Source organism: Rhopilema esculentum, chromosome 13 (genome assembly GCF_057945365.1).
Source record: "Rhopilema esculentum isolate cy_ngs chromosome 13, ASM5794536v1, whole genome shotgun sequence".
Lineage (NCBI taxonomy): Eukaryota > Metazoa > Cnidaria > Scyphozoa > Rhizostomeae > Rhizostomatidae > Rhopilema > Rhopilema esculentum.
The window spans coordinates 11,195,755-11,216,028 of NC_142827.1; the positions used below are offsets into that span (position 1 = coordinate 11,195,755).

At 34.8% G+C, this 20,274-nt stretch overlaps 1 protein-coding gene across 1 annotated transcript in view; it reads right to left on the minus strand.

Moving 5' to 3' along the window:
* Window positions 1-446: 446 nt before the first annotated feature.
* LOC135691702 (poly(A)-specific ribonuclease PARN) overlaps window positions 447-20,274 on the minus strand; it is a 28,725-nt gene continuing 8,897 nt past the window's right edge. Inside the window, exons 9-25 of the mRNA XM_065209655.2 lie at window positions 18,926-18,967; window positions 18,567-18,609; window positions 17,586-17,666; window positions 16,488-16,544; window positions 16,033-16,110; window positions 15,438-15,481; window positions 14,252-14,294; window positions 11,321-11,393; window positions 10,991-11,101; window positions 10,187-10,262; window positions 9,214-9,269; window positions 7,787-7,873; window positions 7,138-7,212; window positions 6,008-6,202; window positions 5,533-5,634; window positions 2,695-2,766; window positions 447-991 (exon numbers count right to left, since the gene is read on the minus strand). Of these exons, the coding sequence (XP_065065727.2) occupies window positions 2,735-2,766; window positions 5,533-5,634; window positions 6,008-6,202; window positions 7,138-7,212; window positions 7,787-7,873; window positions 9,214-9,269; window positions 10,187-10,262; window positions 10,991-11,101; window positions 11,321-11,393; window positions 14,252-14,294; window positions 15,438-15,481; window positions 16,033-16,110; window positions 16,488-16,544; window positions 17,586-17,666; window positions 18,567-18,609; window positions 18,926-18,967 (1,195 nt within the window). The 3' untranslated portion in view covers window positions 447-991; window positions 2,695-2,734. The remainder of the gene's footprint in view (window positions 992-2,694; window positions 2,767-5,532; window positions 5,635-6,007; window positions 6,203-7,137; window positions 7,213-7,786; window positions 7,874-9,213; window positions 9,270-10,186; window positions 10,263-10,990; window positions 11,102-11,320; window positions 11,394-14,251; window positions 14,295-15,437; window positions 15,482-16,032; window positions 16,111-16,487; window positions 16,545-17,585; window positions 17,667-18,566; window positions 18,610-18,925; window positions 18,968-20,274) is intronic.

A 20,274-nucleotide genomic window follows, 5' to 3' on the forward strand; every position in this document is an offset into this window, starting at 1 on the left:
GCAATTCGATTTTCGATTTTCTAAGCAATCTCTTCATTGAACCTTCAAAAAAATCTGAGAAGCTTGTCGCCAGTTAGAACGGCACAATTCCATCGATGAACTTGTAAATAGGAAGATCCTAGCCAATAAATTATAGCTTAACGCATTGCTTATCGTACCATTAATTATACGTTCTTTGCGTCACTTCAACATAAAGTATGTTTTGGGTGAGATAATTTGAAGTGACGATGTATCATTCTACATAAAAACGTTGGCAATTGCTGAAAAAACGACCGAAAAAGCGGGAGAAAAAGAGTAGCTCAACAGTAGAGCTACGAGATAAGAAGCTTGCTGAACAGCAGCTAAAAACAGATGAATTAATGCGGGACTACGAAGCATGCCAAGGTAGGAATGAGACATCTCGGACATTGAATTAGAGAAAGTAGCTGTACGATAAACTACAAAGGTAAACATCAGCTTTTACTGCTAAAAATTACTTACATACAAAAGTACGAAACAAGTAATGAATTAAGTCCTTGTGGTGCCACAAGAGCAATGCATATCTTACAGCAGTATGACAAAGTGAGACAAATCTACAAGACCTTATAAAGGAGAGCCGCCCATAATCGTCTTATGGCTGATTAGGGAATCTTAAGCTGTTGTGCTCAGTCTTTCAAAACTGAAGATAACATGTTTGCAAATTGCATCATAAACAGCATCCCATACTGCAAGCTCCTGATAGGATTCATAAAAAAGTAAAAACCCAGAGAGCAGTTTAGTATCTTTTTTACGTATCCAGATTGACGTAAAATCAACTGTTTATCTCTGTATTCAAGTAAATATAAAAACGTTTTATCTTGCAAACCTTATCTAGACGATCTCTATAAAACAACCTCATACTAAGTTTTAAAAATTTGGAACTGAATAGTGGTCTGCCGCCGGCTTCTTCTCACTGGCTCTCACAACATCTTGAGAAATCCATTGGCACTTTTGAGATCACAATTTCCACTGTCTAGAATAATAAAATTAGTAACGCTCAATATGATTAATAAGTTTCTACTACAAATAAGTTCGATCAAAGAAATAGGCTCGCGCGAATTTAACCTTCAAATTGGTATATTTGATATTCAGAAAATGTTATGCAGCTGAGCTTCGGCAACAAGAACGTTGTAAGTTATTTTGCAGCATTTTTTTATGTTTTCAACAAACGAAAGAACAAATATAGTATTCAATAACATTAATGTAAAAACAGTTTTTCGAAATGCTGTGACAGATAATGTGCTTTAGAAATTCATTTAAAAAATCCTTCAAACTGTGATGATGACCTTTTCATATTTTGAGGCCAAATGACATGTCATGTGATCAAGCGAAATAAAAATAAATTTCATGCAGGTGCCTTCCGTAGACAACATTAGACCAGCTTTCAACCCAAATAGGGGGGCAATGTTCTGTGCTGCTGTGTCACTCCTAAAAACTTCACATCTCAGCGAAGCTATGGTCCTGTAACAACAAAAGCTGCCAAATTCTATCTCCACTGAAAATTGAAACTGCTATAAAAACTGAAAGAGCCTTTCAATCACTGATAGGCAAGAGAACTAGCTTTAGCAATAAGCATAACTACACATCGTGGTTCAGTTTGTAGCCTCTCTCAAAAAGGTTTGTCGCCTAAAGTTCTTCTAAAACTTGTTCTCTCTCGCTTTCTGACGTTTACCTCCTACAAAAACTGCACCCGTGGGCTGCCAGTTTCCCATTGAATAAAAACAAAGGCAATGAAAAAAGCGAGAGGGGTTTATTTTTATCCCTCTCCATATTCTATAACTAGCTAAAGAATTTATTTTTGAAACTCATACAACAATACAGAAATATTCTGCCACTGGTTAAAACTCTTCGAAGAAATTCAATCACAAATCGGTGGTTGCATAAACCTCCCAAAAGCAAGAAAGTTTTCTTTCCACTTTATAAAAAACAGTCATTAATTCACACGTACACCTCAAGCCTTAGCTGATCAGCTTTTCTTTCAATTTTGCGTTTATTTTTCTTTTAGGAGCGGGCTAAAACATGGCCATATCGAGGCCCCTTTAGCGGAGCAGTTGAGCACTTGAACAATGGACGCCCTTACTGACACTTACAGTTGGCCAATAAGGAGTGACGGCAAGTACTAAACACTAAACTAATCTTTTGAAATAAATCAAGCCCTAAGTTGACAAAAGATTAACAGACCATTCAACTGATCACCCGAAACCTTAAGAAACCACTCGAAACTCCTTCTTATAAAAATTGTTCGAAATGATTTTTTTTTCGAAATCTTTAAGAAAACTTATGCAAAAAGTAAAAAAACTGAGGGCTAATCCCGGGTTTATTTTGCTTAAAAAAAGAGTATGAACTGAACTGCCCGAATGTAGCTTGAAATGCCGTAAATACGAGGGGCTGCAGCCCTCCTAGGCCTTATGCCCTTATGTCTTACGTATATGAGAAGCTTAGCTATGACTGTTAAATCAGCATAAAAAACACTTGGTTTTGGTAATTGCAAAATCAATGTTTCGTAATAAATCCACCTTCGTTTAGCACTGGTGTGGGGCACGGGGGTGCGAAGTATTCTACACCGGAAACTTTTACTTAACAAAATAGCGCTATGCGTACATCGTGCAGGAGAAATTCACGCAGGCATTGTAGGTTCAGACATTGAAACTGTAATTATCAAATAATATTACACACCTGAAATGTGAATCTGGAAAATGAATTGGCATTTTCGTAATTACCAGTCATCTGGCTCATAAAACTCTTTTGCTGCAAATAAGAGGAAATATGTTTGAATGAAGACACAAATTATGGACAAATGATGCAGAACTTCAATGCAAAATAGAAAAATCAGTTATGCGGTAGCAAATTAACTTCTGCATTAGGAATGGAATGCATTTTAATGGCGATGATAATGTGTTTAGCTTTGTATTCGTGATTTGTGGCTCATGTTATTCTTTATATGCTGCTTCGTTTATTTCATTTACAGCATATTTTCTTGGGCCAATTGCTGCCTTTTGTTTATTTAAATAAACTTCTACTACTCGTGTTCTTCTTACTTTACGTGAACTGTTCCTAAGTTTCATTAGCTAAAATGTATGTTTCCTATTCGCCTATTCGATAAACCTTGACGTATTTACAACAACGTTAATTAGGAAGATTTCTAATCCACAAAGATTATGTTTATTTTTCTTTAAATAAACGACGGCAACCTAAATGAGCAAAAAGCGTTGATCAATTCATGCATTGAAAATTTTGAAGCATTTTTTGAACCTAATCATTTCTTCGATTTCCACTTATCATCTACGATCTTTCTAAAAGGCCTCTTCTTCTTTCAAACTTTCATAAGAACTTTATAACATCAAGGTATTTAATGATTAGTTATGGTAAAGGTAAACTTTGGTTTTGGAACGGCTATGTTGCGATGCAAAACCTACATTTCCCCCGGCATTTTGAACTAGAGTCTGGGACACATTCTCAAAGTTCTCTTCTTCGAAAATATTACCCTCCAAAACTCTTCGATTTTACTTAAGATCCTCTTACCTGAAATATCGTCTTTCTGGGGGATAGCTTCAATGAGTAATTATTGAAGCAACAATCTGGTCAGAAAGCTATTTGTAAGTTAAAATATATGAACATGCTCATAATTGGCAGATTCGGTGTCCTATGACATTCTTTCTAAACTGCTGGTACTTATATTTCTGAAATTCAAAAAGTTCCCACAAAACCGTGATCTTATGCCAGTTTGATTAACAGGCTGAAAGCTTAGAAATCACATTAAAATGCTTAAAAATGCTAGAAAAGAACAGGTGTGTACAATAGATGCGTCAGCAGACAACACGCAGCAGGTGAATGACGTCATAGTGAACGAGCCTGAGTCAATGGGATCGGACCGAAGACAGTTAACGTCAGAGGATTGTCAAACTGCACCATCATGGGAATTCATCAAAATATATACACCTGCACAGGAAGAGTTTGTTAATGAAATGTTTCTCGCAGAAGTACAAACACGTCTTTTAGCAAAACAACTCATGGTCACAAATGGTTTCTTTGCAGGTGTCCAAGCTTGGAAGAAATAATATCCCAGATGACATAGCCCAGTCTGACTTTCAAACAGGAGGCTTCAGGCTAACATTTTGCCAATTTTCCACCCCTTTTCTTTTCTTATTCCTTCTAGTAGCTTAAAATCTTAGAATAACATTGTTCATGTCATATCTTCCTTGAAATACTATTAAGAATCGAAAAAGAAAAGATCTAGTGGGCCTTACGAAACTTAAAAATGCCGGTCGAAGACACATGTTGTTGATAGCTTGATAGCTTGATAGCTTGTCCCAATCGTGAAAGTGCATTCGGTCATTAATACTGGTTGCTGGAATTATTAATATGCTATAGATTGATTTGGTATTATATCTAAAAAATATCAAAAGAGTTGCAGCTGGAACGACAGCAACATCCGAGAGAGGCATTGCTTAAATATTATTCCACTTCTGCTTGTTTTGGCTCATCTAATATTTTAATGGGCAGTTTAAAAAAGATTGCCGGAGATTACTTCAGGATTTTTGTATTTCGAGTTTTGTATTTCAGGATACTCCCAAACAGGAAAATCGTATTAAAATATAGATTTACTTTGTAAAACTGAGAGAACAACAGAACCTTTTTGAAGCACAGACAGGGGACCATCCCAATCACCATTGTTACTTTGGCATTACTTTTATTCACATCTAGAGATTTTGTAATAAACTGGACTAGAAGAGAGTGTTTAACGTCACAAAGACCACTTGTTAGTATCGTTTACTATTTAGACAAGCTAGACAAGATTCCAAACTTTAAAAAGTCTAACAGGTAAACAATTCATTCTTCTTGAGAAATTTTAGCGTGACAGAAGTAAACTCACTCGCCAAAGAAAAATGTTACCAAGCAAATTTGTGGCTTGTCTTGTACCAGATTTCAGTTTCAAAACATTAAAGGAATGACCAATCAAACCAAATTTATTTCATTCACCAATGTTAAATTGCAGTCAATAATATTGGCGAGTACGTTTTTTGTAGTTTCTTTTTTGTTTAAGAATTTTATAAGAAATTAAATGTCTTGCTGTTTTAATGTAAGCTATTTCTAAAACACCTAAGTTTATATTTTTATGTTTATTTCGTTGCAAAAATTGACAGTCACAAAAAAGCCTTAGAACGAAGAAAACTGGCAGATTCTGCTGTCAAAACACGAGCTTCGTTATTAAACTAGTCAATACATTTATCATTATTTCATATCAATTTTCATTCAAATATAACGAGTTTTGTATCATTATCCTGTTAACTTTATATTTAACCAAATCATTATCCTTATCATTATCCTGTTAAGTTTTTGGTACCGCAAAATTTGAAGATGGCATGAAGCACTTCTCTTTTGTAGACTCAGAGCAAAAGAGTCGCATCATAACAGAAAGTAAGCATTATAAATGGTCCAACCCTAAAATTTCCTGACTGCAAATATTGACCCGCAAATGTGCAGAAAAGAAAACATCTCGAGAGAATGTCTTACCTTCTGAAGGCTTCTTCTTTTTTGGCACTTCTGCACAAGCATCAGCATTATTAGACGGAGTTACTTCATCCACTGGCACGGTTGCCTCTGGGCTGCTTACCACTATAACAGAAATTAGTCCTTAGCGCAACAGATAAAACGATAAGATAACAAAAAATTGTAATCGATTAAGCAGCTCATTACGTAAATGTTATCCTTTTTGAAAATTTCTCAACTAAAAAACCACCGACTTTGTAATTTTGTTGAGGCTTTCCTCGTTTGGCTTAATTGCAGGGGGTTGGAGAAGGGTTCTCCAAATATTGCAAAGTTTGCCTATGCGAAATTCCTTTTTGGTGGAGAGAAAATGATTCACATAAGAACTTTTTGAAAACAGTCACACATTTTTAAAGAGCCAACTATTAGCTATGTCACAGTCTAAAGACGCAGCCTGCCATACCTGATAATTTTTTGATAATTACAATGGAAACTAATTTACCTTCACCCTCTTCTAAAGTGTCTTCGAATTTTCGCTTTGTTCTTCTCTTATCTTTCTCCCCATTGCAATCTGCTTCTTGAATTGCCAGGAATTCGGCTTTGTCGTATTTGTCAAGAGGATCTAACCCAACGGATTGTTTGTATGTTATCACCCTGCAGGGACCACTATTTTTCTGAACCACAAGTTTTCTTATCACTGCGAAAAAGAGAAAACATGAAAAACAAACTGAGAAAAACATAGAGACAGTGGAACATCAAAATTACTCCCCCGTAAAACAAAATATATCAGAGTAAATTATTATCGCTTTTTCTTTCTATTTTGAAAATAAATTCGCAATAGGAAAATGCATTTTCATAAAAAAGTTCTTTTGACAAAGAAAAAGTACTACATGCATTTCTGACACCTCTATCAAAGGAAACTTTAAGGTTTTTACCGTAACAGACAAAGGCGTCCTATCTTCAGCCTATATTTAAAAAGACTAATCTTCAAGCTGAAAATTATTATCTTTTCCAAAACGAATTGAATTTTTATCAGTTCAAAAAAGGAAAATGTGTTTCACGACAGTTAGTCGTTAGCTCTACATGGTCTTTCTTGTAAATAAACTCTTTTAAATTTTTTTAGGTATACACAAGATGCAGCTAGGCAAAGATTACGAAAAGTCTTCCTTAATGAAATCACAACAGTCTAGCAGTGAACTACCCGAAATTTGTTTTGTTGCACTACCAATCGATACACAGAAAGGACTGGCAAGTGAAGAGAGGTTTAAAAAGCATGCCAAAAAGGTTTAGCACTCAAGGGAACCGCTTAAGGAAGAGACATAAAAACAGTTGGCTTAGAGTGAATCTGCTTTGTATTTGGAATAACAGATCCAAAAAAGTGTTATCTTTTACTGGCCAATGGGCAAATTCTTTCAAAACCGCTCGAAGAAGAAAACACTTAAAAAGAGATGAAAACAGGGTGCCGTCTGGATGTGGTCTGGTTTCCTCGCTCTCATTAGCCATGTGACCATCAATTTTTCTGGACTTTGCAGAGTGCGTTTCTGCTATTAAATAAAATTCGTGATGATTCAAATGAAGGTTTCCATTAATCAATCCAAAATATTCCTGGCGGGAGTGTACTGTAAATACTACCTTCATCCGCATATTCCGGCTTGTCCAAGGATACATATGCAGTGGTGTCATCGAGAAACGCGGTGTAAACATTTCCTGAAATGACCAAAAACAAGAAAATCTAAGCAAACAAGCTATTCCGGCTTGTTTATGTCTTGCAGAAGCTGACGTCATTTGAAGTTTCTAGCCTTCATCCGCTCTTTTCCCGTTCGGGCGATAGCTATCTATACTGCAGTTTGATGGGCAATGGGATCTCACACTGGGCACCAAGACACTTAGAGCCACAAACATATGGCTTCAAAGGAAAGAAGGAGAGGCACTGGAGAAAATGAACTATAATTCCATTGATGATTTGCATTGTGAAAAAGGAATTTTTTTATTTTCATTTAAACTTTACACCACCACTCATTGCAATATAACGCTTCACTTAAGAAAAGCAAAGCTGAATAAATTCTATTTTTGAAAAAGTTTTCAAAAATTTGATACTGTTTGAGCATTCAATGGTACAGGTCTGTTCTACGGTATTGTTAAGGAAAGGAAATTGATAAGCTGACAAAATGTTTCTAAGCTAAAGGGAGAGAACATCGATTATATGAATGAACGATAAAATTGCCGTCGTAGGGTTTTGACTGAAAATTGCTAAAAGTTTGAAAATGTCGCAACAGCTTACCGAACTGGCTAAAAAGTTCATTAACATCTGCATACTTCCAATTATTAGGAAACTGAAGGTGAAACACGTGTTTTCTCTCAGGAATATCTTTTAAACAGAAAAAGAAAAATTAGAGTGTAAATTTAAGAATTTAATAAATGGTTTAAGTATACCCTTATATCGTCGTAGATGTATGTTGCAAATAACATTATTGATAACGTTCAATTTTGTAAAATATCCCCCTAAAGAATCTCATACAATCTCGAGACAAAGTTTAAAGATTTTTGGGAAGCAATTCGAAGCATTTTAAGCAATTCAAAAAACCTGATTGCTGCAGGAAAAAGATAGAAACGATACTTCCTGTCAAAACTAGTTAACTTGAAACTGAAACTGAAACTAGTTAACTTGAAACTGAAATTACACGGTTTATAAGCTGTTTTCTTATTGTTATTTTACAGTAGTTGGTTTGTGTAAAAAAATTATGAAAGTAAATAACTAATGTTTTTTATTCTTAAAAATTATCATCATAGAACAAATTCAACTCTTTTTTAGACTGACTTTAGCAAAAAAATTGTCATCTATTGTTTTTCTATTATACCCTTGGAAAAACAATTCAAAGATTTGGCTTCAGGCTTTTAAAAAGTTTGAAAACAGAATTTAAAAAAAAAGCTTTGTATTTCAAGAGGGAAGAATGCGAGGAAACAGTAGACGCAATAAAAGTAGGACATTTTTGTCTCAGCTGTTTCCTATTTTTGAAATTATGATGCAGAGGGTCCCTTTGTCTGTACAACAGATTTGAGTGCATGGATACTAAAAATGTCGTCAAAAACCATACTCAAAAATGGACAGATGTGTGAAAATGGAAGTGCTATGTCATAAAAATTCAATGCAATGCCAAATACTTTTGTTGTTGAATTTTCACTCGATATGCGCTTGATGAAACACAGAAGTAAATGTATAAACTCATTTATTTATTACAGGTGATTTGCAACTATAGGTGGGAAGCTTCGGCTAATTAAACTGATTCGCGGCAATATCAGATATATTATGGAATAGCGGATCAGTAGGGGCCTCGTTGTTGGGGAAGAACCAAATGTTGAACTTCATTCTTATGGATCGTATGCTCTAAAAATAAACACTCATGTCTTCTGATTATTATTATTATTATTAAAATCATATTTTAACAGGTTGGCTTCTTTCAGAAAATTCACATTTTTGCTATCAATGAAGGACCTGCTGTGCATACAGTTATACAAGATCTTAAGAAAATATAATAATTAGCAAGAAATCAGTAAAAATATACAGTGTAATCCAAATCTAAAAGTTCAGAGAGAGTAAGAGACAAAACTAGGAAGTAAAATCAGCCAAGTTCGTAGATGAACTTATAAAGCTGAATAAGGCTAAAGCTAAGAGGTAACATATACAAAAAAAAAAGAAAAATGTATTACCATCGGGAGCATCCATTGTCAAATAAGTGAGATCATTGATTCGCATGACAAAAACTCTGTCAAACATAACAATTGGATTCAAATGTTAAAAGAATAAACATTCAGTACATTTCTGTTTACTTAAATGGCAATTTAGGGTACTTGGTGGTTTACTTCGCACGCAACTATTATAGCATGAAAGGACTTTTGGAGACAATCAGCAAAATTACAAAATAAATAAAAACGCTATATTAAAAAAGGTTTTGCTATTCACGACAAGAAATTAAATAAGTTATCAAATCAGATTTAATAATGATAAAAAACAAGGACGAAAATTTCCACAGACTGAAACTGAATCAACTAATCTACATTAGGCCCTTTTAACAGAAACTTGATTTCAAGACTTTTGCAGAGTTTTCGCAAATTTTTGCCTTTTCCACTTAGGTAATATGTGAGCAAAAGCCATCTAAAACGCTACACCGACGCAATTTTTAAAGAGGCTTTGTACAACAAAACATTACTTAAAATTTCAAAAAGTGCTTGCTTAAATCAGCCAGTGGGCCCTGATGTAGGCAGTGCAACCAATTTTTGTATTTGTTTCCACCTAGCATCCCAAGGTCGTTTTCAAGGACACTGAGAAGCTATGCTTATCGAGCAGTGTCCTGGTTCTTCCTCTCGATTAGACCACATCACACAATTTTATGCGAATCTGAGTTTGCTATCTATGGATTTATGGACACCAGTCCCTTCAACAGTCAGAGGGTTGGCCAGGGCAACCAGATCTTTAACGCTCAGTATCATGATAATCATCTCAAAGACGTACGAGATTGGATCAGTGAAACTAGGAATACAATCAAACAAAATACAGAAATCCAAAAATGCTGGTTTTTCAAATCCATTGGTTCATTAATTTCTCGCTTACCATAGAAGCATATGAGCATATTAAGCTTAATATTTGTATAAAAAAATCACTGAAAATTTGTTGAAAGTCTACCTGTTGATAAATGGATTTAGTATTTCAGCGTTGAGGTTGATTTCTCTCAATTCATCTTCTGGTTGTTGAAGTTTACCTAAAAAGAAGAAATTACCGTCATATTGCATAATAACAACTTGTGTAGCAATGAGAACTTTCTACATCAATGAAAACTTTCAACACTACAACAATCTAACAGCATAAGTTCTGTAGCTATCTACTTCAAGAATTATTTTATGGATAAAAAGAAAGATCTTACTTTGAGCATTGTTATACATGAATTGGTTGGTTAGTGATACATTAATTGCCCTTGCAGAATATCCATTGGTGCGCAGTAATTAAAATACACTATAAAAGGTTATGTTCTTAAAAGCAGGTTTTTTGGCTGTTTTTCGAAGCATCCCTGTCATGTAGTGTAAAGGTTTTCTTCTGCGCAAATTACTACAACCACATTGGCTCTCTTTATCGATTGTTAATTTCTATGCCCCCCAAAAGCATCACGAGCCACAGTGCCCAAACTACTCGGCTCTTTTGTAGGAGAACCCTGGCACTACATTTGCTTTCCCTATGTAACGTCTGCTTTCCATTATTAAGAAGCTCCCTTGTTTCCTTAGCATTTTAGAATGGATTCTGGACTATTCATAGTCCGAGGCAGAAGGCCATCTGGCTCGCTCGGTAAGAATATTTTGCGAATCCAGAGAAACTCACAAAATATAAAAAAATACAAGCAATTAAATTTCCACCAAACTTTCATCAATAACAGCCATGTATTGCAAAGGTACAAAACTACTAAAGAACTATAAATACGACGACAAGTAACCTTACATAGATGTGAAGCCATCTTTAAAAAAGAAAACCCAGTGCAGTAAGCGTCATATCCAGCTTCGTGAAATTTGTCATTTCCCTCACTGTATTCTCCAAAACCATCCTCAAAGCCTGTCAAAAAAAATCAAAATTAGGTATAGCTCACTTTTCGTCACTATCCGAAAACGAAGAAATATTTCTTACTGATGCTTATGACGTAGAGACGTTGTAAAGCAATTGCCAGAAGTGAACAACAACCACATTCCAGACTCTTTATCAATTCGCCTGCTAGCGTGCAATGACTCAGATGTTTTTATATGTAAACTAACGAGGCTACAAAATTCAGCGTACCTATTTCTGGTTCCTTGAAATTATCTTTTAAAAATGCAAATAAAGGATCTAGTGCCGACGTCGGTACCTTTTTCTGCAAGAAGAAAAATTGCAAAGTATTTAAAAAGAGAGAATTATTTTGCTCTTAGAAGTGGAAATTGAACAGATTTGACATTTAATACTTCAGAATTTTATATCAGAGATCGATTCTACTCAGCAAATTATTCTCAAAAAGAAGGTCACTTGATTCCTAAGTTACTCCTATTTTGTAAAAGGGGAAGATTGAAGAAAAATAAGAGAGTAGAAAGCCATTTGTTTAGTATCGTAGAAAAAATGTGTCCATCAACTGCAACTGTAGATGACGCAGAAAGAACAGTGTACACGAAAGAGCAAGAAAAATATACTAGAAATGAAGAATTTTGAAACATCCTTCGTTACCTTCATCTTGGAAAAATAAAAATGTACCGATTCAGAACATTGCGCATAAACATAACAAAAATAAAAAACCGTAAATTTTACTTTGCCAATTAATTTTAGAGTCAATTAAATTGAAAATAAAAGAAAACAAGTAGAGGTAGGAAGAAACTTACACAGCCCCTGTTTTGAAAACTTTGAAAATATTTAAATAATTAGAGGAAAGCCAAGAACTAAAATAAAAGCATTCCGATTTACATAATAGTATTTTTTTGCAGCTGCTTTTGCAGCCCAATAAAGGGCAGTAATAAGGAATTGAGTATTTTTACTAATGAAAGCGTCAATAGACGGAAATGCTTGCAAAGGGGATTGGAACTAACTCTATGTTGTGACTCCTGCATGGTAACGAATTAAGAATCTCTTAACAATTGCCTAATTGCTGTTAGGGTTGAAAATCAGAACAGAATAAGCTTTCTTAATTGTTTGGGAATAACTCGGAGATAGCACTATAGATTTCGCATGAAACTACAAATTTCTCTGACATTAAGCAAATTAGTTAATATTTAAAAAAAGTGTTAAGAGTAATATTTAATCATTTCACGTGTTGTTTGACTGGGTCATTGGCCTACGAAGAATAAGAAATGGCCCTAGCTACATGAAGGTATGTAAGCTTGAAACAATTATTGAAAATTGCAAGTTGAGATGAGTTGGATGATATAACATTGATTTGCCGCTGAAGCCTAGACCTTTCCTAGAATATAGAAAATAACCATTAAATGGGCTCGAAAAAACGTTTTAGCCAAACGTTTTATCGTACTTTCAGTTTTAATAAAAGGCACCTAGCACCTTTACTTCTAGTTTTTCTTAAAGTTAACCAAAGTAAATTTGCCTCCTGCATGTGTTTTAGCTACTACAGTATAGGAATTAATTGAATTTGTAACGCCTGTTATGAAGCTTTCCGGTTCCATTTGACACAAATGACAGCTTTCACGATGTTTGGCAAAAGTTAATTTGCTGGAAGATTTTTAGCAATTGTTTACTGCTGGATAATTGGATCTTGTCAAAGCAAACACCGGGTATATTTTCAAACCGAATTTGTGATTGATGTTTGCGTGAGATTATTCAGAGTTTACCTGTGAACTATAAATCAAGATTGTGACAGTAGCGAGGTGAAAGAAAAATATATTCAAACGAACGTGTTTGGTCACCATGGCAGTATAGTTTACGCACAGTGTCACATGCAAGGTATTAATATGGAAAGATGAAGTATAGTGTACGCGAAATGGGCGGAATTCACAAGCGCAGGTGCAACTGTTAAACAATAAGCAATTCAGGTTATCACAAAAGCTTTTTAAAGTGAGAATCTTCTCTACTTTGTATTTACATTTTAAGACTCATATGTTTATTCTATTCGGCATAATTTACTTTGGATTCGTTTAGGAACTTCCTAGAAAACCAGTTGTCAAGTGAACGATATGAATGGTGGAAAAATGCAGCATCTGCGTGAAATAAATCCTACTTTAGCCCTCTCTAGTCCTGCAATTGTACCGCTCTATATAGCATATCATTAATATCAAAAACTGTTTTGGGAACATATAATCTGGTGAAGCTACGAGAAGTCACCTAAAGCAAATTCGTTTTGCCAAAAAAGCCTAAGGTATATGTTAAGAAAGAAGATTTTATAGAGTATGCATATCCGAAAAACAAAGCATTACAAAACTAAATTGTTGCGAAACTTACAAGAGAGGCTTTACGACAATACAGCAAGACTTTGAATGCTACGTCCTGTCGCAACATTAAAAGGAAGCCAAAGAATTTTGAGATTTAATTCCGTGTTACATCTAGATTATGAATTCATCAGAAACAAGGGAACTGTTTCTCTTTCCATTTGGCAATATTCTCGAGGCTTTGACGATACTACAATTTATTTGTCTTTAATTGTTTTCCTTACGGACTTCCAACGTATGACAATAAAGTTTTTTAAAAATGATTGAATAATAGCACACAAGTTTTGTATTCATGCAAAAGGAACTTTATTGGTTTCTGTCCCCAAATGCACGGGTAACAGAAGCGGAGAACCTATAACTATTGTTGCAATAGAGCAAAATATTGTGTAAGTCAGCAGGTGCCTCTTTCTGGTCAAAAAAACCTCGAATACGCAATGAATACGCATTCATGAGCTTGATGATCACGGAAGGGTGGAGAGCACAAAAGGGTTTTCAATTTTGTCCCGTTCGCTGCAGCATATATCTGAATGCGTAAATGCACAAAGAATGAAGGTCACAACATAATCTCACTTAATTTTATTTGGTCAGATTTTGGGCGTTGTAAAGAACATGGGCCATTCAGCTCATATGGTAACGACTGCTTGACAGCCTGTGACGTCAGAAGAAAATAGCTATATAGAGGTTCTCGAAGAATGAGATGAATAAAAAAAGCAAGGAACTAAAAAGGAGGAAAGCGAGAAGAAAGAAAGGCCTTTCACTGGCATCACTCAAACCAAAATGAGTAGGCCTCAATGTTTTAGCCAAAGCTTACCTTTAGTGGTTCTGACGTCGCAAGCAGCTTGGTGTCAATAAGCCTGAAACAGGAGTTCAACATTACTTTTCAAGGCATCGCAATAATTCTTGTAACACAGAACAAAAGCTGATATCAATTTACATTACAGCAACATCATGGCTTTAATATCATGGTAATATCCAGTAGCGTAACCAGGGTGGTAAGGTTGGGGGCTGGAGGGGGGCACGGACGAATTGAGCAATGAAAAATAAGGGTCCACACCCCTTTTAAAAGAAGGGTGGGGGTCCGCTTGCCTTCTCCGCACTACGCTACTGTTAATTTCTCTTTGCTAAAAACATAAATATAGGTCAACATTTACTTTTACAATCGCAGAAAAGATTACAACTCCACATGAATTCATTAAATTCACTTGAAATTAGGAGCGGCACGCTAAAACCTATTGTTAAAAAGTCCAAAAGCTCGGTGTTGATATCCAGTTCACGAATTTCAATGAGAAGATGAGAAAACGTAAGGGTTTCAGTGGACAGAGAATAACGTGCAATGTTGTCCTATTTTAGCCGAAAAAATACATTTACTAGATGGGTAAATCGCTACTGCCTAAACGGCTTTTTATATTTTAGTTCATTTCATTTAAAATCCCACTACATACAAATGCCATTAAAATAATACAATACATGAAACTAACTAGTTACAAAAGATTATCAAACTATCAGGTCTATGAGGGGATTTGTATGCAAGGAATTTCTTGAAAGAAGGAACTCTCTAAAAAGGAAAACTAATCGAGGAGCGAGCACCCCCTTGGTTAAGAACAAAAATTTGTAATTTTTTGGCGATAAATGAAAATTGCAATATTCAATCATATCGTATTTTAAGTATGACTGCTAGTGTTGGATTGTTATTAGAAGTCCTTTGGCTGGTAACTGGTAGCGAGGAAGTGGATAAGATATTCGAAGGACCTTCACATACACATTACATGTTTTCGTACTAATGCACTGATGGTCGTGTAAACATTACTTATTACTGCCGAGTAATTCTATTTCCTTTGTGCACTTTTCTGTTTTGTTGACATTTTCGATAAAATATAAGATTTAATAAGATAAGTACGAAGAACTGTAAAAAATGCCGGAGAAAAATTAGTTTAAAGGTGCACGTTGACCAAAACTATAAAAGTATATGTTGCAGAAGAATATAATAAGATACTTACTTTGGGAAAAACGTTTGAACGATTTCCTTAAAGTCATCATAAGACTGAAAAAGCGACAATAAGCCATTATTAACTTGCCCCTCATGATTTCAAATTGCTTATCAAAGTCATGCGCAAAAAACATTGTGGATATTTCCAGCAGTAAATTGAAATGCATGCACATGTGTTCAAGTCGTTTACTCCATATCCTTTTATTAGGTTAATAAGTAAACCAATTATTTAGTTTCAATTTTTCTATCTTTTCAATTTCTACTGCACAACTTAATATCAATTTATCTACCTGTCATGAACCATGAATATGATTTAAAGATATTTTGCACGAACCCTTTTCAAAAACGGGGTTACATCAGCCATTTGGGACCATGTTCACATCACTGGAACTCTCACATTTTTTGAAGACTCTCACATTTTGGTTCTCTCAGAACTTTCTAGCTCACTTGTCTTCACCTCGAACCTTCCTTATTTGTATATTTTTTAATTAATTATGCATTCTAAATAATTACCTTATGCAAAATAAACCATTTGCATTAAAAATATACCCTAATATTTATGTAATAATTTTACTTATAAAAAGGAGAGAAACATAAAAACTCACATCAGGTAGAGGAGTAAAAAACTGGTTTATTGTGAGCATCAGGTCGATGAGCATGTTATGCCCAACAATTAATTTTTGCTAGAACGGAAAATGCATAATAATAATTCACAGATTATGGGAAAGAAAAATAAATAAAAGAACAGCGATCTTAAGTCGTGTTAGACTAAAACAGTTGAATTCTCGTTATTTAAAGTTATAGGAAGAACTAACTGATCACGAAACAATCAAACAAGCCTTGCTCTCAGCATAGTTTGAATACAGCACAGAAAAGCAGAAACATAACAAACTAAGTGTTTTTCATTCGACACTCATCAAAGTTTAAGTATAAAGGTCGGATAATTAGTGAAGGTAAGCAGAAATATCATTGAACGAAAAAAGTTATTGTTGCCAAATATTGAACTTAAAAAAAGGATATTTTGCAAAACATTACAATTTATATCTCACTACTAACTTACTGAGCGTGAGAGAAGCTTTGCAATCGTGAGAAAACCAACAGCAGTCTCAAATTCAGCCTAAAGAAATTATGAAGACGCATTTTGTTAATTTTCTTAAATTTCCCTGCTAAGTGATGCTACGCACAAAGATAGGTTTGAAATAAGTCACTTTACAACGTGATAGGTCAGTTAGAAAATGCAGAAATTCGGGCCTTGCTGCAACATAAAGGTGCGAGCAACCTGCTGAAGTGATTCTCATAAAATGTTTTAATATGTCTTGAACAGATGCCGGTTTCAGGGCTTTGATCAAACAACAATAAACAAAATGTGGTGATCCAAAGTTGTTTTCTGCCAATATTTACTTCACACTAAAGCTGAAGCAACCAACAAAAAAACAATTTTGCCACTGAAAACCTAGTAAAAACGGCAGCATGAAACAGCTTTAAACCTCATACAGTGTCATAATTTATAAACTATGGCTATATAATGTTTAAACATCATATATAGGCATTTGCTGCATTTATCAATCAATCTTGACCTAATAACTAAACATTTTCTCTTAAACATTTTCTCTTTAATGTCTCTTAAAAGGGTGAAACCCAATATTGCCTGTTTTCTCTATATATCTAAATTTTGTGAATCTGCTGCCTGCAAATGAATCTGCGGCCTGCAAATTTCATTAAAGTTCCATAGCTTATAGCTTCGGTAAATCTTTATGTTGCCGAACTGTTTTGAAAAGAAAGCCCAAATACTATGCTTGATAACTACCAATTTGTTTATGCTCGGTTTATAAACAGACCCCTGCCTGTAAAGTGTCAAAACAAAAGCCGAGTACAGCGTCAGTCTTTAAAATGATCATATATGATTGCATACTTTGGATTTAAAAATTGCTCTCAAAAAGTAAATGAACAAGTCGTGGTATGTCTGTGGTATTCGAATGCGAATTCAAATTATTTTGATTCTAAAAACGTTTATCGGGGTCCTTCGCTGCACCTACATCATCTTCAGGATTAAAGAGGAAAAAAAATAAAGACATGCAAGTAAAAGAGCATAAAGAGAAAAGACAAAAATACCCGCAGAAGTTACCCACAGAACTCCAAGTTTACCCGCAGAACTTACCATTTTTTCTGCGTTTTTGCTGGACAGCAGTTTTTTTCTTTCTTCTTCGTCAACTTTTCGAAGTCTCATCTGCTTATCATTCTGTGAATAATGTAATATATAATTAGTTTTTAAAAATAAACTGCTACCAAATTGAAAAATTTGACTCCCTTTGTTGTTAATCGCAAAGTTTGATCGTCTGTGGTGAAAAACTAACTTTTGCTTGTTTAAGGCAGTTAGCATGTACAGATCATCCATTGCCATTCTTCCCAAGAGATCACATACATACATCGCCATTAACAAGGTCAGGCACCTTATAATAATGCATAAATGGAAATGATGCAATCATTAAGATGAAGTAAGACGCTTGATCAATGCCAAAGCTTGAAGGCAGTTGAGCAAGCCTGCAGATTCAATACACATAGCACGTTATAAAACAACCAAAAGGGAATACAAACACAAATTACGCTATGCCGTGCATTATTCAACGGAAAGAATGTCATGGCATCGTCCAAGACTACCGTGAAACGTCATCAAACAGCCTTAATTTGCTGTCAGCCTTAAGTCATCAAACATCAACCAGGCTAAAGCCGCCAATTATGATAAAACTCCGCGCGACTTCAATGATTTTCACGTTTACCTTATCAACACGGAAGAGGTTGATATTTTTACAGACTCCATATAATGACTGGATAAAATCTTATCCTTTGAAAAAGGGTGAAAAAATGTTGGTATAACTAATAACTAGTTTAACGCTTGTATGGCAAACGAAAAGACGATATGACGACAAATAACGATATAACGATCGTATTGCGAGAAAGCTCATCGACCACAGCAGAGAGCTTAGCATAATGAAATCAGGAAGCCTTCAAAGGGTGGTCAGGTGGGATTCCCTTCTTTCATTTTTTTGTTTTTAGAGTGCCTGTTGAACAATAGTTGATGATCGAGCATGGTACGCTAAACAAAATGTTCCACTTAGGCTACACTTAATTTAAAATTTACCTTATTTAATTGAACTGTTTCCACATAAAACTTAGAAGCAAACCTGTTAACAGAAAGAAATCAGAGTTTACTGAAGATATTTCTTAACAATTGCCATACGTGTGAGAGGCTATTTATTAAATGTTCAATTCATTGATAAAACATCTGTCCTTTCAAATGTTTTGCAATTCATTATTTGCATATTCTTTACAAGCAAAACTGTGAAATCTGATGTTAAAGCTTTCAGAAATTTTAAATATACATTTCTATACACTCAATTAACGAAAGGAAAATAAAGATAATTGAAATTGAAAATTCAACGGCAGCATTGCCATTAAATTATAAATAAGCAAAATATTTAAAATGAAAAAAGCCATAACCTGTCTTCAATAACCTCATATGTCAGCTTTCTTTTAAATGCACTGTTAACAAAGGGGAAGCAAAATCAAAATTCATTTAATGAAGTCATTTGAAATAGTTCCATTCTAGAATTCTAGAGCAGTATCGACACGTTCCAAAAGAAATGTCATTTTAAAGAATAAGCGATAAAAGTTCCACAAACAAGACTCAGTCTTTAAAAAGCTCGACGAAATTCTTTATATCTGTAGCGACATATTCACTGCAGCTCTGATGTATTTCAAGGTCATTTTAGGGTCTCTGGTATTATAGACAATGATTTGTTTTTTGAATGTAGTGTTTTGTGCTGCTATTATGTTTGGGGACAATAGAGCAGTCACTGATTTACTCTGGTCAGTCAATTTGAGTGATGTTTTTGTTGCTGTTGCTGTTGTTATTTATGTTGCTGTTGATGTTGCTGTTGTCATTGAAATATGATGCCCACATAGCTTGTCGTCACTTCAATCAAGGCTTTGCTAGCGAAAATATGCTAAAAATTGTATCAGGTGGTTATATTCGCCGAGATTATTCCAAAAACAAGGCGACCTTGCAGTGCAAAATTCAGTTGTGTGCGAGGTGGTTGCGTTGCGTACCTCATTCTGATTCCCAGAAATCAAAACGACTTTCTTTCACTGGCTGGCAGCCCTAGCTTACAGCCAACATTCCTGTAAACTAACAAAATCTGACTACCTGTCTTGGCCTCTGACATCTTTTGAATATTACTAAGTGCCTTCACTGCATCATATCAACCCAGCACAGGAAATTAAAATTCATGAAAAGGTAATCTTATTTGATGACACATTCAACATGTTTTTGAGGGACATTCAAAAATCTATCAATAAAAAAGGCGAAAAAAACTGGTGAAAACAGATATGTATTTCAAGTTAAAGTAGTTTGTGCTTCTTAATCTCCTGTGGCTTAAAACATTGCATTTAATATGCTGCTTTGTGATTCTAAATATCACATTAAACATGCATTGATAGTGTTTTTACAGATGCATAGGAAGGCCTTATCGTTGATATTCGATATCTTTGTAAGAACGCCTCCCTATTAAGAACACTATGCTTATTTTAAGAAAACTTTGTGCTCCTTTCTCTTAGTTATCAGATACGAGCACAAGAGTCTAAGAGCTAACAAACAGCTGGTCCCATCGACAGCGAAATCAACCGTTTTCAAGAAGCAGTCATTTGAGCTACAAACAGCTTCATTTCAAGTCTTTTGGAAGCGACAACGTAACACAAACTCTTCGCTTTTCGTCATTTTAACAAATAGATAAAGCCAAAATATTATGTTTTCTCACAAAAACACAGCCTATTTGTGCTTTCTAAAATGC